Genomic DNA, 16,506 nt, shown 5'->3' with positions numbered 1-16,506 from the left:
GACTCTCCCCTGGAAAAATTTCAAAAGATAGAAGACATAGGCCAGCAAGGTCATGCCCAGCGCTATGAATAATGAGAATACAGAACTACCATTCCAGCCGTTATCTTATCCTTTCTAACCACCTCCAAGACAAAAATAAATAAATCAATCAATCTCACCAACCTCCTTTATATTTCATGGGAAACAGTGTGGCATTCAAATCTGGCTCTGACACTTACTATTTGATCTTTGGCAAGTCACTCAAACCTTTCTCATTCCATTTTCTCAAGTGTATAAGAGGGATACCTATCTGCCTCGCAGGGTTCCTGTGAGAATTTCTTCAGATAAAATGTCTAAAATTGCACCTGTCACATAGCAAGCTCTCAACACTTGTCAATTTCCTGAAACTTGGCTTAGTTTTATCCCCCTCCCCGCTTTCTACCCAATGCTCAGGGCCTGAACCAAACTCCACTGCTTCTAAGCAAACATTACAAGGTCATACTGATCTCCTTCCTCTTAAGTACAAGAATACTTAGATGAGTGTAGTTTATATGAGGGTCTGCTACCTACTGGACTTGGAGGCTCTGAACTAGGACTAATTGCTCCTGAATCTCTGTAGGATTGAGAGATTCAGTGGTGGGCTATCCATTCGTACAGATGACTAATTGCTCTGTCTACCCTGTCTCTTGCTCTTAGCAGCCCTCAAGCTTTCCCCACACAAATGCCATATGGCCCTCGAAAAACACTTAACCTACAAAGAAGTCTAGATAAGTAAGGCACTTCAAGGAACGCCTCTCACCATCAGCAAGTCCCCTTGAGGCTTTATTTTTGCTACTAGCAAATCTTTGACTTGCTTTCCCTTTCTCCCCTCCAAGGTAAGGCGATTAGGTTCAGGTCTTCAATTTCCAAAGCACCCTGGAGACCTTCCTCCCTGTGTGTAACAGTTAAGCTGAAAGTAAAAGGTGGTCTAGACACTCCCTAGAAGACAAGGCAGGGCAGAGAGGAGGCACGTCGCCAGCTCCTCTTCCCTGACCCCAGATACGTACCATGCCAGGCTTCAGAGCCTCCGCACTCAGCACTTTGTTGACATTTTGGGGGTTCAGAGATAGCTTGACACTCTTTTTGCCTTTCTCTGTGATGCCCAGACTGCTCACCACACATCTCACTAGCATCCCAGGAGAGAACAGTTCAGGCAAGCTGGCCAGGTCCTGCATAATACAAATGAGAAAGCCCTTTACATATTCTTCCCCCTGAACCAAGAATCCACTGCCCAGCCCAGTGATTTCTTATCCTCAGACCCCAAGGAACCCAAAAAGTGATGAAGACAGTCACCACTTGCTCACAAAAGTAATACGGGTCTGTGGCCAAGTCACAGTCTTGAATTTCAGCACAAAACCTCCAATATCTTGTCAAAATGACTGGTCAAAAAGAGTTGTATACAAAGATCAAAGGGATAGTGGCCAGAGGGGAGGAGAGCGAAAGAGGGGTAAAAATGGTGAAGGGGAATATAGTCAATAGTATTGTGATAAGTTTGCACAGATGACTTTTAGAATTAGTGGGGTGATAACATTGTAAGCTATGAAAATGTCAAATCACTATATATTATATACCTGAAACCAATATAATTATTGTAATACTGTATACCAACTACCCTTAATTTAAAAAGAGTTGTCTATATTTAGTATCTCCACTTCTTCATCTCCTACTTGCTCTTCAGCTCACTGCAATCTGCATCCCACCCTTTTCACTCTATTACTTTATCTCCCAATAAAATCACCAATGACTTCCATGTTGCTAAATCTAACAGTACATTTTGCAGTCCTTCTCTTATGTGACTTTTAAAAAGAATTTAACATTGGAGATGGCTCCTTCCTTCATTAAACATTTCCTCCCTGGCTTCCAAGACCCTTCATGCATTGGTTTTCTCTATCTGTCTGGCCCTCCTTCTGACAGCAACTCTCCTTTAATTCAGCAACTGAAATACATTATTTACTCCCGCCTCAGTCTTTAGTCTCTTTTCACTGTATTTGCTCCCTCTAAGCAACTTCTTCCCCCTTCATAGTTTCAATTACCAATTATACAAAGAAATCCCACACATTTTTGTTTCTGCATCTCAAACTCAACATAGCAAAAAGCAATTCATAATCATCTCTCACAATCCGGGACCCCTTTCAGGATTTTTCTTTTTATCAATCCTTACCTGAGGAGATGTTTCTATTGATTTTAGAGAGAGGGGAAGGCAGAAGGAGGGAGGGAAGGAGGGAAGGAAGGAAGGAGGGAGGGAGGGAGGAAGGGAGGGAGGGAGACATCAGTGTGAGAGGGAAACATCAATCGTTTGCCTGCCATATGCACCCCGACCAAGATGGAACCCTCAACCTGGGTTTGACCTGACTAGGAACAGAACCTGAGACCTTTCGGTGTATGGGACAACACTCCAACCAACTGAGCCATACCGGCCAGGGCCAGGATTTCTTTTTCTTTTTTTTTTTTTTAATATATTTTATTGATTTTTTACAGAGAGGAAGAGAGAGAGATAGAGAGCTAGAAACATCGATGAGAGAGAAGCATCGATCAGCTGCCTCTTGCACCACCACCCCCCCCCCCCCCCACTGGGGATGTGCCCGCAACCAGGGTACATGCCCTTGACCGGAATCGAACCTGGGACCCTTGAGTCCGCAGGCCGACGCTCTATCCACTGAGCCAAACCGGTTTCGGCAAGGGACCAGGATTTCTTATCTCAGAATATCATGGCCATTTGTCAAATCATGAACAATAGGAACCTAGGACTCATCCCTGGCACTTCTCCCGCCTCACACCCATACCCAATACATCACTGAGCATTGTTTTTACCTCCTCAGTCCTCAGGAAACCCTGAACCCAAGCTGCCATCAATCTCAGAGCCTGGACAGCCTCCTAATTGGTCTCTAGGCAACTACTCATGCCTCAATTTATTGTCTATGCGGTGTACATGTCATCCACCCCAATTAAGACCTGTCAAGGGCTTGCCACTGATTCTAAAATTAAAAAACCAATCCTTAAGATGGTCTGGCCTTCACCCAGCTCTTCAGCCTCATCCTACACCACTCTCCCGTGCTGTTTCTGCTCCAGCCAATTCTCTCTGCTACATACCATACTCTTCCTGTCTGAACTCCCTTCTTTATCTAGTACACCCCTCATCCTTCAGACCTTAGCTCAAGCATCCCTTCCTCTGGGAAGTCTTCCAGGCTCCCTGCGCAAAGCCAAAATTCCTTATTAAAAAAAGTTTAAAATTTCCTATTATAAACTGTCAAGGCACCTTGTACCTTTCCTCCTTAGCCCTCAACAAAGTTGTAATCTTGCATTTATTTGTGTATCACTTATTTCCCTTACCTTTAGAGGTTCTTCTTGCTCCACCTGCTCATTCAGTTTTTGTGTGTAAGCATCACTGATTTCAGTTACTTGCACGAACCCCTGGAGGCCGTTGGGGAGACTAATCACCAGTTCCAGTTCATTTACCTCTTTCACACAACCCAAAATCCGCATCCCCTCACACAGGGACTAGAAGACAAAAAGCAAAATCAGTACAATAAGGAAGATAACAATGAATGGAGATGTTAGGGGCGGTCTGGTTTCTAGTCTCAACTTTAACATACAAAAACTACAAGAGGTACATATGTGTATATGTCAATGCACTTAATTAAACATCGAACTGAGCACCATAAAAGGTCTAAGTTATACAACAATGTTAACAGCACTAGGATACTAGAGGGCACTTTCACCTTTTACTTTATTCCAAACCAGCCAACCTCACCTGACAGGCAACAGAATGAAGGAAGCAGGCCAGGGGGGATAATAGCTGTCTAGAAGGTGTCAGCCAGGTCTAAACCACCACTCTGCTCCATGTGACTACTGACATGAAGGAATGCAAGCTTGTGTTGTCAGCAAACTTGAAATTTTTACAAAAAGCCAGAAATCACATTTTTATGTGAAGTTTTTTAGTCTTCTAACATCGGCACCATGTTAAACAATTTTCAAAAAAATATTACAGGACAAACAAAATACTTCTGATAAGCTGAATCTGACTCTTTCCCTTCGGAATCATTTGATTTCCCCCCCTTTTATGACAACTAACATATATGTCAGTTACCTAAAAAGTTAAGGAACATAAGACCACTTCACTTCTTTCAGATAGTTTCCCTATCTATGAAATGAAAGAATAGAATCAGAATGATTGCTAAATTTATGGCCAGTTCTAACCTACGAACCTATGAAAAAATAAGTCCCATGAGGCTATCAGCGGATGAGCTAAAAAGAAAACAAACAAAAAGACAATACATGATGCCAGGCATTAATTAATAATAGAAAGAAATGATGCTCAATTCCGGGCACAAACTGCAAGAATCTCTATAAACACAAGTCATATACACACATATGTATATTTAGGAATTAAAGAAAAAAGGAAGCAAGAATGAAGGAAGGACATATACAAACTTAAGCAACCCAGGTACTTTGTTTAAAATAAAACCAAACTTTAACAAACCTCAATACTAAGGATTTCAAACTTCTCTTTTATAGACTTGCTGCTTTCTTTCTTTTCAATTTTCAACTTTTTTGTTTTTGCTGGCCCTTTCTGGCTTTTTTTCCTTTTGATGGATTCCTCTTCAGTAGAAATCTAAAGGTGAAAAAAGACCCCAAAGAATGAAAAGAAGCAATCCTGGCCTTTCCCTCCCATTTCAGGTCATCTGTCATCTTACTCTGCTATTGCTCCACTCCACCCCACTCCTAACTATTCCTTTAATTCCTACTTCAATCCAAATTTTCCCATTTTATTCCCAATGCTGCCCTTGTCCAAAATCTGCCTCTCATGTTCCCAGTGTTCTTCCTCCCCTGACTTAGGATAGACAATGGGTCCCCCAAAACAAGAAGCAAATGGGAACAGTGCATGAATGAAAAGTGGAGTCACGAAGACCAAGTTAAACTCCCAATTCCACTATAACAAGCTGTGTGGTTTCAGCTAAATTATATAACCTCTCTTAGCCTGAGTTCCTCATCATAGAATAACGATCTCTATTTCATAGAATGATCTCTATTTCATAGTATCGTTGGGAAGATTATATAAAATAAACATAAAGCCATACAATTAAATGTTAGTTCCCTTCCCTCCAGCATTTAGAGCACAGATTACTGTAGGTGAAGACTATGAATTCTAATGCAAATTCTGACCTTTATACCAGTACATGGCTGCAAGGACCCCACTCAAAAATATATTGATCAAATGCTCTCCCTCCATCCTTTATCAACACCACACAAAATTCCTAAGAATAAGGAACAAGACCACTGCAAACTCAAATACTAACTGCTATGCTTCAAAAGATACAGTCTTGTGGTGGTACAGACTTTCTAATATGTTCAATTTACAAATACAGATTTCAAAAAGAAACAAATCTGAAAAATAACACAATTCTCAAACAGGGCTCATTCTTTACAAGAACACTACAGAGAAAGTGTTCAGTGACTCTCAAACAAGCGTATCACTTACATCAAATAAGTTGTCTTGTTCAACTGTCTGCTGGAACGCTATCTCTGATTTGTGGGTCTTCCTTGTACCCCCACGGGGGAAGCTTTCTTCCATGGTTGCCATGTTTGGGTCTCCTGAAACAATGCAAAGAGTTACCAGGAGATGTAACCTGTTAAGATTTCTTAAAGGCTGTGATCAATGGCAAGAGATGAGGCTTCAAGCACCAATGTGCTAGACAGCATTCAGAACAAAGGAATAGATGGTTTGACGCCAGGCTCCAGATAATATACAATTCATCTTTCCAAAGGTCTCTCCTTCAAAAATAAAAAATCCACACATTTTCTTCCAAGGAAATTATAGATTCAATGTATCATTAAGCAGCTACAGTTAAGTCAGAAATATACAAACAAATATATAACCCCCTACCTTCAAAGAACATCAACACTTTTAAGAAGATAAAATATGCAAACAATTTAAAATATAAATCAGATTACAAAAAAAAAACTATCATCAAAGAGGTAGGAAGTGATGAGGCATCAGTAAAGGAGGCAAGCATCCTAAAGAAGTGCTTTTGAGCTAAATGTTAAAGAGGAACGGGAGTTTGACAGGTGGAAAGGGAAAAGCAGAAGGAATGTGAGAAAAAGCATGAGAACAGAAAGTCAATTATTTCACTGAGCACCAGATATTTGTCAAACAATTGTTCAAAAGCCTGCTGTTCCCTTTCTATGAAGGATTGTTCAGACCACAGGGCGAATAAAGCATAATAATTGCAGTTAAAATTTAAAAGACAGATTAGGCTTTTCATGGAAGATTTTGAATTAGATATGAGTAGTTAGAATAACTGCTAAAGTTGGAATAAACAGAACAGTTTGAATCAAGGGGGGAAAAAATACACTGCAGACTACAGATTGACTCGGAAGACAAAACTAAGGGAGGGTAGGATTCAACTGCAGTACAACGGAGACACCGTGAGAACCAGGACGAGGTCTAAGTGAGAACGGAAGATCGGAGGGGCTGGTTCTGAGCGACTTGGGAATAAGAATCCAGAAAGGCTTGAGACAGCAGTAGCGGTGACGACCGAGAGGGAGCCGAGGCTCGGGGAAGGATGTTATGTTTCGCAGACATCGGAAAGTGCAGTCCAGTTTGCTGAGAACTTGGCCCGTCATCTCATTTCAGCCAAGGGGAAACTAGAGCTTCAGAGACATAGGCCATCGGGTGGCAAAGACGGGGCTTAAGGTACTTCCCGGGGACAGAGCGTGATGTCACAGGGGCCACTCGAGCTTCTGAGCCTGGCTGGGGTGGTAGAATCACTCATCCGGCACTGCGGGGTGCATGGCGGGCACCCGGGGGCCTTGCCCTGGGAGCCACCAGGTTTCCTCCCTTGTGGCCTTTGCCCTCACTCACCAGCCTCGCGACGCCAGCCAGCCTCAACTTCGGAGGCCCGCCACTGCGGTCACACGTGCGGAGCCCCGGTACAGCCCAAGCACCGGCAGCGCTTCCGGAAGTGTGGGCGGGCTCAACGCCCTACTTCCGTTACTATGCGAGGTCCTGGCACTGTGAATGGGGGGAGGGGGGGGAAAAAGGAGATTTACAGACCGGAAGCGGAAGACCGGGACTTCGAGCCCTAGCCAATCGAGGAGTCGCTGAGGCCCGTGGAGCGGGTGCGGGGAAGGCGGCTTCTTCCGGCGGGCCGAGGAGTAGCTTCGTTCGTTGAAGGACACAGCCTGCGGCATTCGTGCTTTTTCGCGAGGTAGGTGTGGAGAGGAGCCTGGGCTCGGACCTCGCGCTTGGGCTTGGCGGCGGCCTAGGGTCCGACCATTCCTAGTCCGGGAACGCTGCGAGGTCTTCGCTTGGAGGGGCGAGAGCGGTGGGGGGAATGGAAAAGGAATCTGAGATCACGAGGCTTTGGCGGTGCGAGGGGTCGGACCTTGGCTGGGCAGCCTCGGGGAGAGGCCAGTAGACGCTGCCAAGAGCTCCCGAAGGCCCTGAGATTGCATGTTTCCGTGGAGAAAAATGAGGCCCGCAGCGAATGGAGTCCCCCAAGGTCACCCGGTGACGTACCATTGGACGAGAACTTGAGCTCCTGACCCCACCTCTGGCCGAATTAATTTCTTTTCCTGTGGGCATACGGGTGTGCACTGAGCTGTGCTAAGGAGGCTGGCCAGCCAGATCCCCGTGAGCTGCGCCGCAGCCTTGGTCAGAGCGAGCGAGCGGGGCCCGGCCCTTGCCGTTCTCCAGGGTTAGATTTAGACTCCCGGATGTCCCATCAGCGGGAAGGCCTCTCCTGGGAGGTGGCCGGGCCGAGCGTTGTAAACTCCGGGAGGCCGGTTCTGGTACGTGAGCGGCTCTCGCTCATCTTTGCTTTGCTTCGTGATCTCACCATCCCAGGTAGGGTCCAGTCCGAGAGGGAAATATGAGTATGGAAAAACAGAAAGTAGCTGGGGAGTTCATCACCGTGGGCCTTTTCCGAAATGCTAATTTTACAGGTGAAGCGGGAGGGGCATGGAAGGATTGATGATACTTGATAGGTCTATTCCCCAGTTAATTACAAACAAAAAGGAAGACTCTGTTGCTTAGACCTCCCCCACAGACTGCCCTTTAACAAATAGTTCCATTATTCTTAGGTAACTGTCTCCTTCATTAATATGTCTTGCTAAACTTAAGTATTACTCGGAAGGCAAGCAGATTTCAGTTCAGTTATTCCACGAAGGTTTCTGACCTTTGCCCAAAAGGAACCAGCAGTTTGCTGAAGTCTGCAGAGTGTTTCCAGGCTTTGCTCCCATTATTTATCTCACCAGCAGCATCCCGTTTTCCACTCTCTGCTCCATCTTAGCCTCTCAAGAGTCTTCCTTTAAAACCCAGACCAAATTGTAGCCCCTATACCATGCTGTCCAGTCGGAATTAGTCCTCTGTGGACGATCACAGACGTCAGACTTCGTCCCATATTATGTAGAGGGAATTTTAAAGCACCTTAAATTGTTTCCGTTGCACACCACATCCTCCTAAAATCTTTTGTTAGGCACAGGTAGTGGGGGTTATCAGTTAATAATCTGACAAAGTTAAGTCCTTGTTTTCGGTAGTGTTTCTCCTGGAAACCTGCTTGATACTGTAAGAATTTAAAAAAAATATATATATAAGGTGCATGTGGTGGGGGTGGGGGAGGGGAGGAAGTATGCCTTTAACAAGTTTAGTAAAATGAAACAGTTAATATAAAAGCTTCACCATAAAGGTTTCTTTTAATGGACATGTTCCTGCTTGTGCTGGACAAGCCAAGGCCACTGAGGGGTCCTTCATTGCTCCAAGAACGTTCTTTTTTATTTTGTTGTTAATTCTCGCCTCGGGATATTTTCCCTTTGGTTTTTTTAGAGAGAGTGGAAGGGAGGGGGAGAGAGAGAGAAACATCGATGTGAGACACATCCATTGGTTGCCTCCCCACGCACCCCACCCAGGGCCAGGGATCAAGCCCGCAACCAAGGTACATGCCCTTGACTGGAATCGAATCCAGGACCCTTCAGTCTTGAGGGCTGACACTCTGTCCACTGAGCCAAAGGGGCTAGGGCTCCAAGAACGTTCTTGAAACAATTCAAAATTAAGGTCATTTGTCCAAAATTTTCATTGCCAATTCTGTGCACGAGAATGCCTCTGAAGGCCTTTAAATGGTAAACAGAAGCGTGCCAGTTTCCATAGCAATGACTTCCTCACAGATGTCTCCCTCTTCCATTTCATCAAGAGCCAGCTATATCACTGCCACTGCCTACCAATCTCGACCGGACCTCGACCGGCTCGTCTATGTTGCCAATCGACTCGGCGTGGCGTCGGTCGTGGTAGATAGGTGGTCATACATACGAATTTTCAAGTGTTGTTCTGGTGACCTTTGAATGTGCCTTTGCTGTTTTTATTATAAGAGAAATAGGTGTATTTGTAAAATATGTGGGTGCTATAGATACAGCTCCTCTAAAAGTTTGCTATATATTTTTCCATTGTTTCCTGATATTGCAGTGTTTTTCAAACTTTAACATACTTCAGAAACACCTAGAAGGCTTATTAAAATGGATTGCTGGGCCCCAGAATTTCTGATTCAATAGGCTTGAGGTGTAGGGCCTGACAATTTGCTTTTCTAACAAGTTTCCCAGTGATGTTGATGCTGCTGGCCTACGGATCAGACTTTGAGAATCATTGATGTGCTCTATAATACAATATTCAGAAGTAGGATTTTTTTTTTAATTTAACTTACCTGGGGACATATTGCATGTCAGTATGTAAATAAATAAAGATCTACACACATTGTATTTCCTCCAATGGAAACCATCAGTTATCAATTTCTTGTAGGTGGACTTTTAGTTTTTCCAGTTTACTTTCATAAACAGTATTTCTGTCACCATCCTTCATCCATGTAGCATGTTTCTACTTTGTAATATTTCTATAAGGGTAAATTCCTGGAGAACAAATGAACCAGCTAGACAAAAGGGTATACTAATTTTATAATTTAATAGATATTGTAAAAATGCACTTTAGGAAGTTGTACCAGTTTACACTCTAGGTAACAAAGAAAATGTTTATTTCCCAACAGTCTTATTACTGCTTATTATCATAATTTTATCTTTGCTAGTCTGCTAAATATGGTTTCATTTTACATTTCTTTGATCTTAAGGTTGATTATCTTTTTATGTTTTGCCCTTTTGTTCTTTTTATTTTTATTTTTTAATATATTTTTATGATTTCGGAGAGGAAGGGAGAGGGAGGGAGAGGGAGATAGAAAAAGAAACATGAATGATGAGAGGGAATCATTGATTGGCTGCCTCCTACACGCCCTCTGTTGGGGACCAAGCCCAAAACGCGGCATGTGCCCTTGACCAGAATCGAACCCGGGACCCTGCAGTCCGAAGGCCGACTGTTCTATCCACTGAGCCAAACTGGCTAGGGCTGTTCTTTTTATTTCCTTGACCTAAGATGATTAAAATATTTGCCCATGTTTTCTAACAGGATTTTTTTGTTTCTCCCCCCCCCTCCCCTCTCTTTTTTTTAATCCTCACCCAAGGATATATTTATTGATTTTAGAGCGAGGAAGGGAGAGAGAGAGAAAAAAAGAGCAAACATCGATGGATATATTTATTGATTTTTAGAGAGGGGGGAAGAGATCGAGGGGGGGAGAGATCGATCGGTTGCCTCCCTTATGCATCCCAACCTGGAACCAAACCCACACCCTTCGTTTTACAGGACTATGCCGATGCTCCAACTAACTAGCCACCTGGCCAGGGCTTGGTTTTCACTATTTACATTTAAATCTTTTATCTATTTTGGTGTAAGGAATAAGGATCCCAGCTTCCCTACCACCATCAGCTACTATGTATCAACTCCATTTAGTAAATGATTTCTTAAATTATTTATAAGAAAAATTGTAAAGGAAGGGTTCCAAGTTGAGCTGTTTAGTTGGTGGTTACCCTTCTGAGAAACTGAAAAGTTTCACAAGGTCTAACTTTTGACTAATTTTAAAACAGATTAATTTTTAAAAAACTGATTAATTCCAACTACATTGTACCATGGTATAGATAGAGCCAGAATGGAAAACATCAAGCAATATTGCAGTACACTTAGAGACTGTTCTTTTCCTATGCCCAGTGATTTGACATATATTCTGGAGTGTTGTGTAAAAGCAACCAAAGTAAAGTTCTCCTTCCAAAAGTTCCTCTTACAGCAAGGCTTTTTTCACCATCTTTGCTAATACTATGTTGGGCAAGACATACATAAAAATTTACAATATTTATATGCAGTGACTTTTCAGATTTTTAAACTAAAAAAAAAAATGTATTTTTAAAATTGAATCCAAACCAATTTATTGTTGCCTTCTTTCTTTTTTTTTTTTTTTTAAAGATTGAAATCATGGCAGGTCCAGAAGCTGATGCCCAATTCCAGTTCACTGGTATCAAAAAATATTTCAACTCTTATACTCTCACAGGTAGAATGAATGTAAGTATTAAAGATACCTTTAAGCATTTATATTTTAGAATTATATAAGTGTGACAGTATATCCTCTTTACTTCTTCCGTTCTTTTTCAGTGTGTAATAGCCACATATGGAAGCATTGCTTTGCTGGTTTTATACTTCAAGTTAAGGTCCAAAAAAACTCCAGCTGTGAAAGCAACATGAAAAGTAAGGAGTTGACATTTAAAAGTTTATAACTTAGCCGTTTTGATGTTACAGTATTTTTCCCTGGCTATAACAGTAAATCATTGTCATGATGCAAAATTTATTACATACAAGGAAAGAATAGAGAAAAATATTACTCATATCTCATTACCCTGACAATTTTAGTTGCCATTTTGGTTTAGCTCTTTTTTGTATATTTTATTTGGTTTCCATTGGCTATGACTACAGATTGAAGGAGGGTAGGTTTATAAATGTCTTATAACAGGTATGTTCTCTATAATTTGATGCATAAGTGCTGTGGGCATATGATTTATTTTACAGAAGAAATGTGTCTCCTGTTAGATTTTGTTTTAATATAAATAACATTACAATCAACACTTTTGAGCATGAAGTCTATATCTATGATTGTTTCTTAGGCTGAAGTTTGTTTCCCAAGGAGTTCTGGGGCACCCTGCTTTGTAAGAGTTGTCTCTCTTGCCCCAGCCAAAGCTGAATAATACCAGTTTGGGGTTTTTGTTAATTTGATGAGTAAAAATAATCTTTTTTTTTTATGAAGCTGTGCATTTTTTTGTATTTGCTTACCATTTGTATTTTTCTTAACATTCTTTTTCATGTGCTTTTCTCATTTAATAATTGGGACTTTTGTGAAGACCTTATTTCTCTCATATAAACTAATTATGTAATAATTATTAACTAGCCTTTTAAATCAGTTGTAAATATATGGGTTTTTTTTGCTAGTGTGCTAGTTTCAAGGTGTCCTTTAAATCATTTTTTATTTTTCAAGTAAAGTTGACATATATTAGTTTCAGGCATACACCCCAGGGATTGGACATTATATAACTTACTAAGTGCTCATCCTAGGAATCTCATACCTATATGACACTATACATATTGATTAGAATATACTCCCTATGCAGTACTCTGCATCCCCGTGACTATTCTGTAACAACCAGTTTGTACCTCTAATCCCTTTACCTTTTTCATCCCCCTCCCATCTGGCAAACACCAAAATGTTCTCCATATCTATGATTCTGTTTCGGTCCTGCTTTTTTATTTTGTTTTTTTAGATTCAGTCATTGATATGTATTTATTGCCATTTTAGTGTTCATATTTTTTGTTTTTATTGTTCATATTTTTTTTCTTTTTTAAAATTTCTTACAGAGGACTCTTTAACATATTATATAATACTGATTCTGGTTTGGTGGTGAGGAACTATTTGAGCTTTTTCTTGCTGGAAAGCTCTTTATATGTCCTTTAATTCTAAATGAGAGCTTTGCTAGGTAGAGTAATCTTGGTTGTAGGTTCTTGCTTTTCATCAATTTGAATATTTCTTTTTGTTTTTTGGGGTTTTTGTGTGGGGGGGGGTTTTGTTGTTGTTGTTGTTAATCCTCACCCGAGGATATTTCTCCATTGGTTTTTAGGGAGAATGGAAGAGAGAGGGAAAGACAGAGAGAAACATCGATGTTAGAGAAACACATCGATTGGTTGCCTCCGACCAGGGCCAGGGCCCTAGGAGCCTGCACCCAAGGTACGTGCTCTTGACCAGGATCGAACCTGGGACCCTTTGGTCCGCAGGCTGACGCTCTATTCACTGAGCCAAACTGGCTAGGGCTGAATATTTCTTGCCAATCCCTTCAAACCTGCAAAGTTTCTGTTGAGAAATCAGCTGAGCTCCCTTGTAGGTAACTACTTTTCTCTTGCTACTTTTAAGATTTCTCTGTCTTTAACCTTTTGTATTTTAATTATGATGTGTCTTGGTGTGGGCCTCTTTGGGTTCATCTTGTTTGGGACTCTCTGCACTTCCTTGACTTGTATGTGTATTTCCTTCACCCGGTTAGGGAAGTTTTCTGTCATTATTTTTTCAAATAGGTTTTCAATCTCTCTTGTTCTCTTTCTTCCTGTGGCACCCCAATGATGTGAATGTTGGTACACTTGAAGTTGTCCCAGAGGCTCCTTATAATGTCATTTTTTTGGATTCTACTTTATTTTTGCTGTTCTGATTGCGTGTTTTTTTTCTTCCTTATATTCCAAATCACTGATTTAATTCTTGGCTTCATCTGCTCTACTGGAACTACTTGTAAATTACTCATTTCAGTTCATTTATCCTTCATTTCTGACTGGTACTTTTTTAAAAATATATTTTTTATTGACTTAAGAGAGGAAGGGAGAGGAAGACAGAGATAGAAACATCAGTGATGAGAATCATTGATCAGCTGCCTCCTGCATGCCCCACACTGGGGATCAAGCTCACAACCCCAGCATGTGCCCTGACTGGGAATCGAACCATGACCTCCTGGTTCATAGGTTGACACTCAACCACTGAGCCATGCCGGCCAGGCTCTTGACTGGTTCTTTTTAATGGTTTCCATGCCCTTTTTAATGCTGTTGAAGTTCTAAGTTCATTGAACATTGTTATAACCAGTATTTTGAACTCTGCATCTAATAGATTGTTTGTCTCCATTTTGTTTAGTTATTTTTCTGGAGTTTTGTTGTTTTCTTTCATTTGGGACACATTTGTCTTCTGATATTGGCAGCTTCTTTGTATTTCTATGAATTAGGTAGAGCTGTTTCATACAGAGGCCTTATGTGCTAGGTGCCACAATCTCCCCAATCACAAAAGCTGGGTACTCCAGGTGCACCCCCATGTGGACTATGTTCACCTTCCTGTTGTAGTTGAGCCTTCATTGCTGTTGGCACATCAATGGGAGGGACTCTGCAGCCCAATCGTCTGCAAGGACTGGCTGCAACTACCAACCACCGTGGAGGATCAGCTATGCTGGGACCTGCCCCACAGAGCAGGACTTACTTCAGTGGGGCTCTAGTTCCCACTGAGTCTGCCTCTTTGTGTGTTTTTTTTTTTTTAATATATATTTTTATTGACTTCAGAGGGAAAGGGAGAGAGAGAAACATCAATGGTGAGAGAGAATCATTGATCAGCTGCCTCCTGCATGCTCCCTATTGGGGATTGAGCCCGCATGTGCCCTTGACCGGAATCGAACTTGGGACCCTTCAGTCCACAGGCCAACACTCTATCCACTGAGCCAAAACAAATAGGCCTGAGTCTGCCTCTTGAGTGTGTTGCTTGTGAAAGTGGTTGGGTGGTGCTTCATCATGGTCTGAAGCTGTCCATTGGATGTGCTAAGTCTGGGGTCTTCAGAGAGATGCAGGCCAAGGTCAGTCACTGCCTGTGTTCTGACTGCCACCTGTTTCCTGCCTGGGGCCACCTGGCATGAGTTGCAAAGCAATCTGCCAATGGCTATTTGTGTTGGTCTTGGAGGTGCCCAGGTGAGACCAACCTGCAAACCAGGGCTGGCTACTAGTAGTGCCGGGCTTAAGGCCACTTAGAGGTACAGGGAACACTGAGGGCAGATGCTGCTCATTTGAGATTTTTTAGCAAAATTTGAAACATGAGCTAAGACATGCCATTCATAGGGAAAAGACCCTGGAAACAGCTTTGGTGGGCCTTGTAGTTGGGTAGGGCACGTCTTGGGGAATCACCAGGGCAAGGCAAACAGTGTGAACCAGGTTGATGGAGACTCAGATTTGGTCCCTGTCTGCTGACTTGGTTGGGGGAGGGCTCAGAAAAGGAACTTTCGTCTGACAGAAAGTTGCCTCCCAGCTCTCACCTTGATCCCAACAATTCATTTCCTCCCCTTTTGTCCCTGGCGTCTTTCAAGCTGCTCTCCTAGTACTGGAGTTCCGAGGGAGGGAGTCAAGAGTAAATCCATGTGCAGGCCCTTTAAGAGCAACTGCTTGCCCTAGCTTGTTCATTCAATGGTTAGAGCGTTGGCTAGTGGACTATAGGGTGGCAGGTTTGATTCTGGTCAAGGGCATGTACCTTGGTTGTAGGCTCCATCCCTGGGCCTGATTGGGGCGCATGGGGAAAGCAACCAATCAATGTCTGTCTGTCTCTCTCTCACATTGATGTTTCTCTCTACTCCTCCCTTCCACTCTCTAAAAATCAGTGGAAAAAAATATCAAGTGACGATTAAAAAAAGAGAAACTGCTCTTAATTCCTTAGTTGTAAGACTTTCATTTAGCTAGTTTTCAGATGGTTGTTCTGTAGTTTAGTTGTAATTTTGATGTGGTTGGTTTCAAGTTTTTATATAAGCAGTTCTATCTTTTCCTTAAATCCCCTTATACTTCATTTGCTCCCAACCGCCTTTTCTATGCTTGAGTGAATAAATATTTGTGTTGGCAGTAAATGTGCAAAAAACCCAAAATCCAGATCTTTATCCAATGTAGCTTCCCACCGATTCCCTCTGTTCTTAAGAGCTTTTCCAATCCTTAGGAGACTGAATATCCCAGAATGCAAATGTAGTATTTTACTCAATTTTCCAGATTAGGAACCTCCTAACTCTGGGAGGGTAGTTGTAGCCCCATTATACAAATAGAGAAGTTGTCTCATATATTAAATAACAGATACATAATAGATAACATACCTGTTTTCTACTGTTTAAAATGTTACTTTATATACTTGACTTTGCCAATAGCATACTTTTAGGGTCATACTGAATAGTTGGCAGCTCTTTTGTTAAAAGTGGAGTGTTTGGTTAAATTGTATTAAGCTGAGATAAACCTTAATTTTGGGAGTTAAGACTCCTTTGAGAGTTTGATGTCAATTTGCATTCAATTTCAAGGGGTTCATGGATAGTCCTATACTGATAATTTGCTGAATGTCTTAAAAAGTAGAAATGAACATGATTGTGTCTAAACTATTTTTGCTTTGTTTATAGGATTATAAACTGTACCTCATCTGTTAATTTAGCATGCCTGGAGAAGCTAATGTCAACTCATCATGTGATACTCAATTTGTACAATAAATTATGAACCTGGAAAAGCTGGTTGTCTTTATTTACAAGATATCAAAAATATAAAAACTG

The 16,506-nt window shown here is 41.8% G+C and overlaps 2 protein-coding genes across 3 annotated transcripts in view; one reads left to right on the top strand and one right to left on the bottom strand.

The window, feature by feature from the left end:
- PDCD11 (programmed cell death 11) overlaps positions 1-7,170 on the bottom strand; it is a 39,385-nt gene extending 32,215 nt beyond the window's left edge. Inside the window, exons 1-5 of one of the 2 annotated variants that reach the window (XM_079793165.1) lie at positions 7,073-7,170; positions 5,498-5,610; positions 4,499-4,630; positions 3,349-3,516; positions 1,026-1,187 (exon numbers count right to left, since the gene is read on the bottom strand). In XM_079793165.1, the coding sequence (XP_079649291.1) occupies positions 1,026-1,187; positions 3,349-3,516; positions 4,499-4,630; positions 5,498-5,599 (564 nt within the window). In that variant the 5' untranslated portion in view covers positions 5,600-5,610; positions 7,073-7,170. Of the gene's footprint in view, positions 1-1,025; positions 1,188-3,348; positions 3,517-4,498; positions 4,631-5,497; positions 5,611-6,880; positions 7,010-7,072 lie in introns of those variants that run through there. The other variant, XM_079793164.1, reaches the window with a different exon arrangement.
- On the top strand, positions 7,091-16,463 carry ATP5MK (ATP synthase membrane subunit k). The gene is made up of 4 exons (XM_079793167.1): positions 7,091-7,226; positions 11,348-11,443; positions 11,534-11,626; positions 16,360-16,463. Exons 2-3 carry the CDS (start codon positions 11,357-11,359, stop codon positions 11,621-11,623), a joined length of 177 nt encoding a protein of 58 aa, XP_079649293.1. The 5' UTR covers positions 7,091-7,226; positions 11,348-11,356; the 3' UTR covers positions 11,624-11,626; positions 16,360-16,463.
- Positions 16,464-16,506: the final 43 nt, after the last annotated feature.

The sequence above is a fragment of the Cnephaeus nilssonii genome (genome assembly GCF_951640355.1).
Source record: "Cnephaeus nilssonii genome assembly, chromosome: 16".
Classification (NCBI taxonomy): Eukaryota; Metazoa; Chordata; class Mammalia; order Chiroptera; family Vespertilionidae; genus Cnephaeus; species Cnephaeus nilssonii.
Note: the sequence above shows the minus strand (reverse complement) of the source record. Positions and strands in the feature narration are given on the sequence as shown.

What these genes read in the sequence shown, in the direction of transcription:
- ATP5MK (XM_079793167.1), top strand. Translation starts at nt 11,357, where the DNA reads ATGGCAGGTCCAGAAGCTGATGCCCAATTCCAGTTCACTGGTATCAAA. An exon ending in CTCTCACAGGTAGAATGAAT is followed by an intron (nt 11,444 to 11,533) that starts GTAAGTATTAAA and finishes GTTCTTTTTCAG; the next exon opens with TGTGTAATAGCCACATATGG.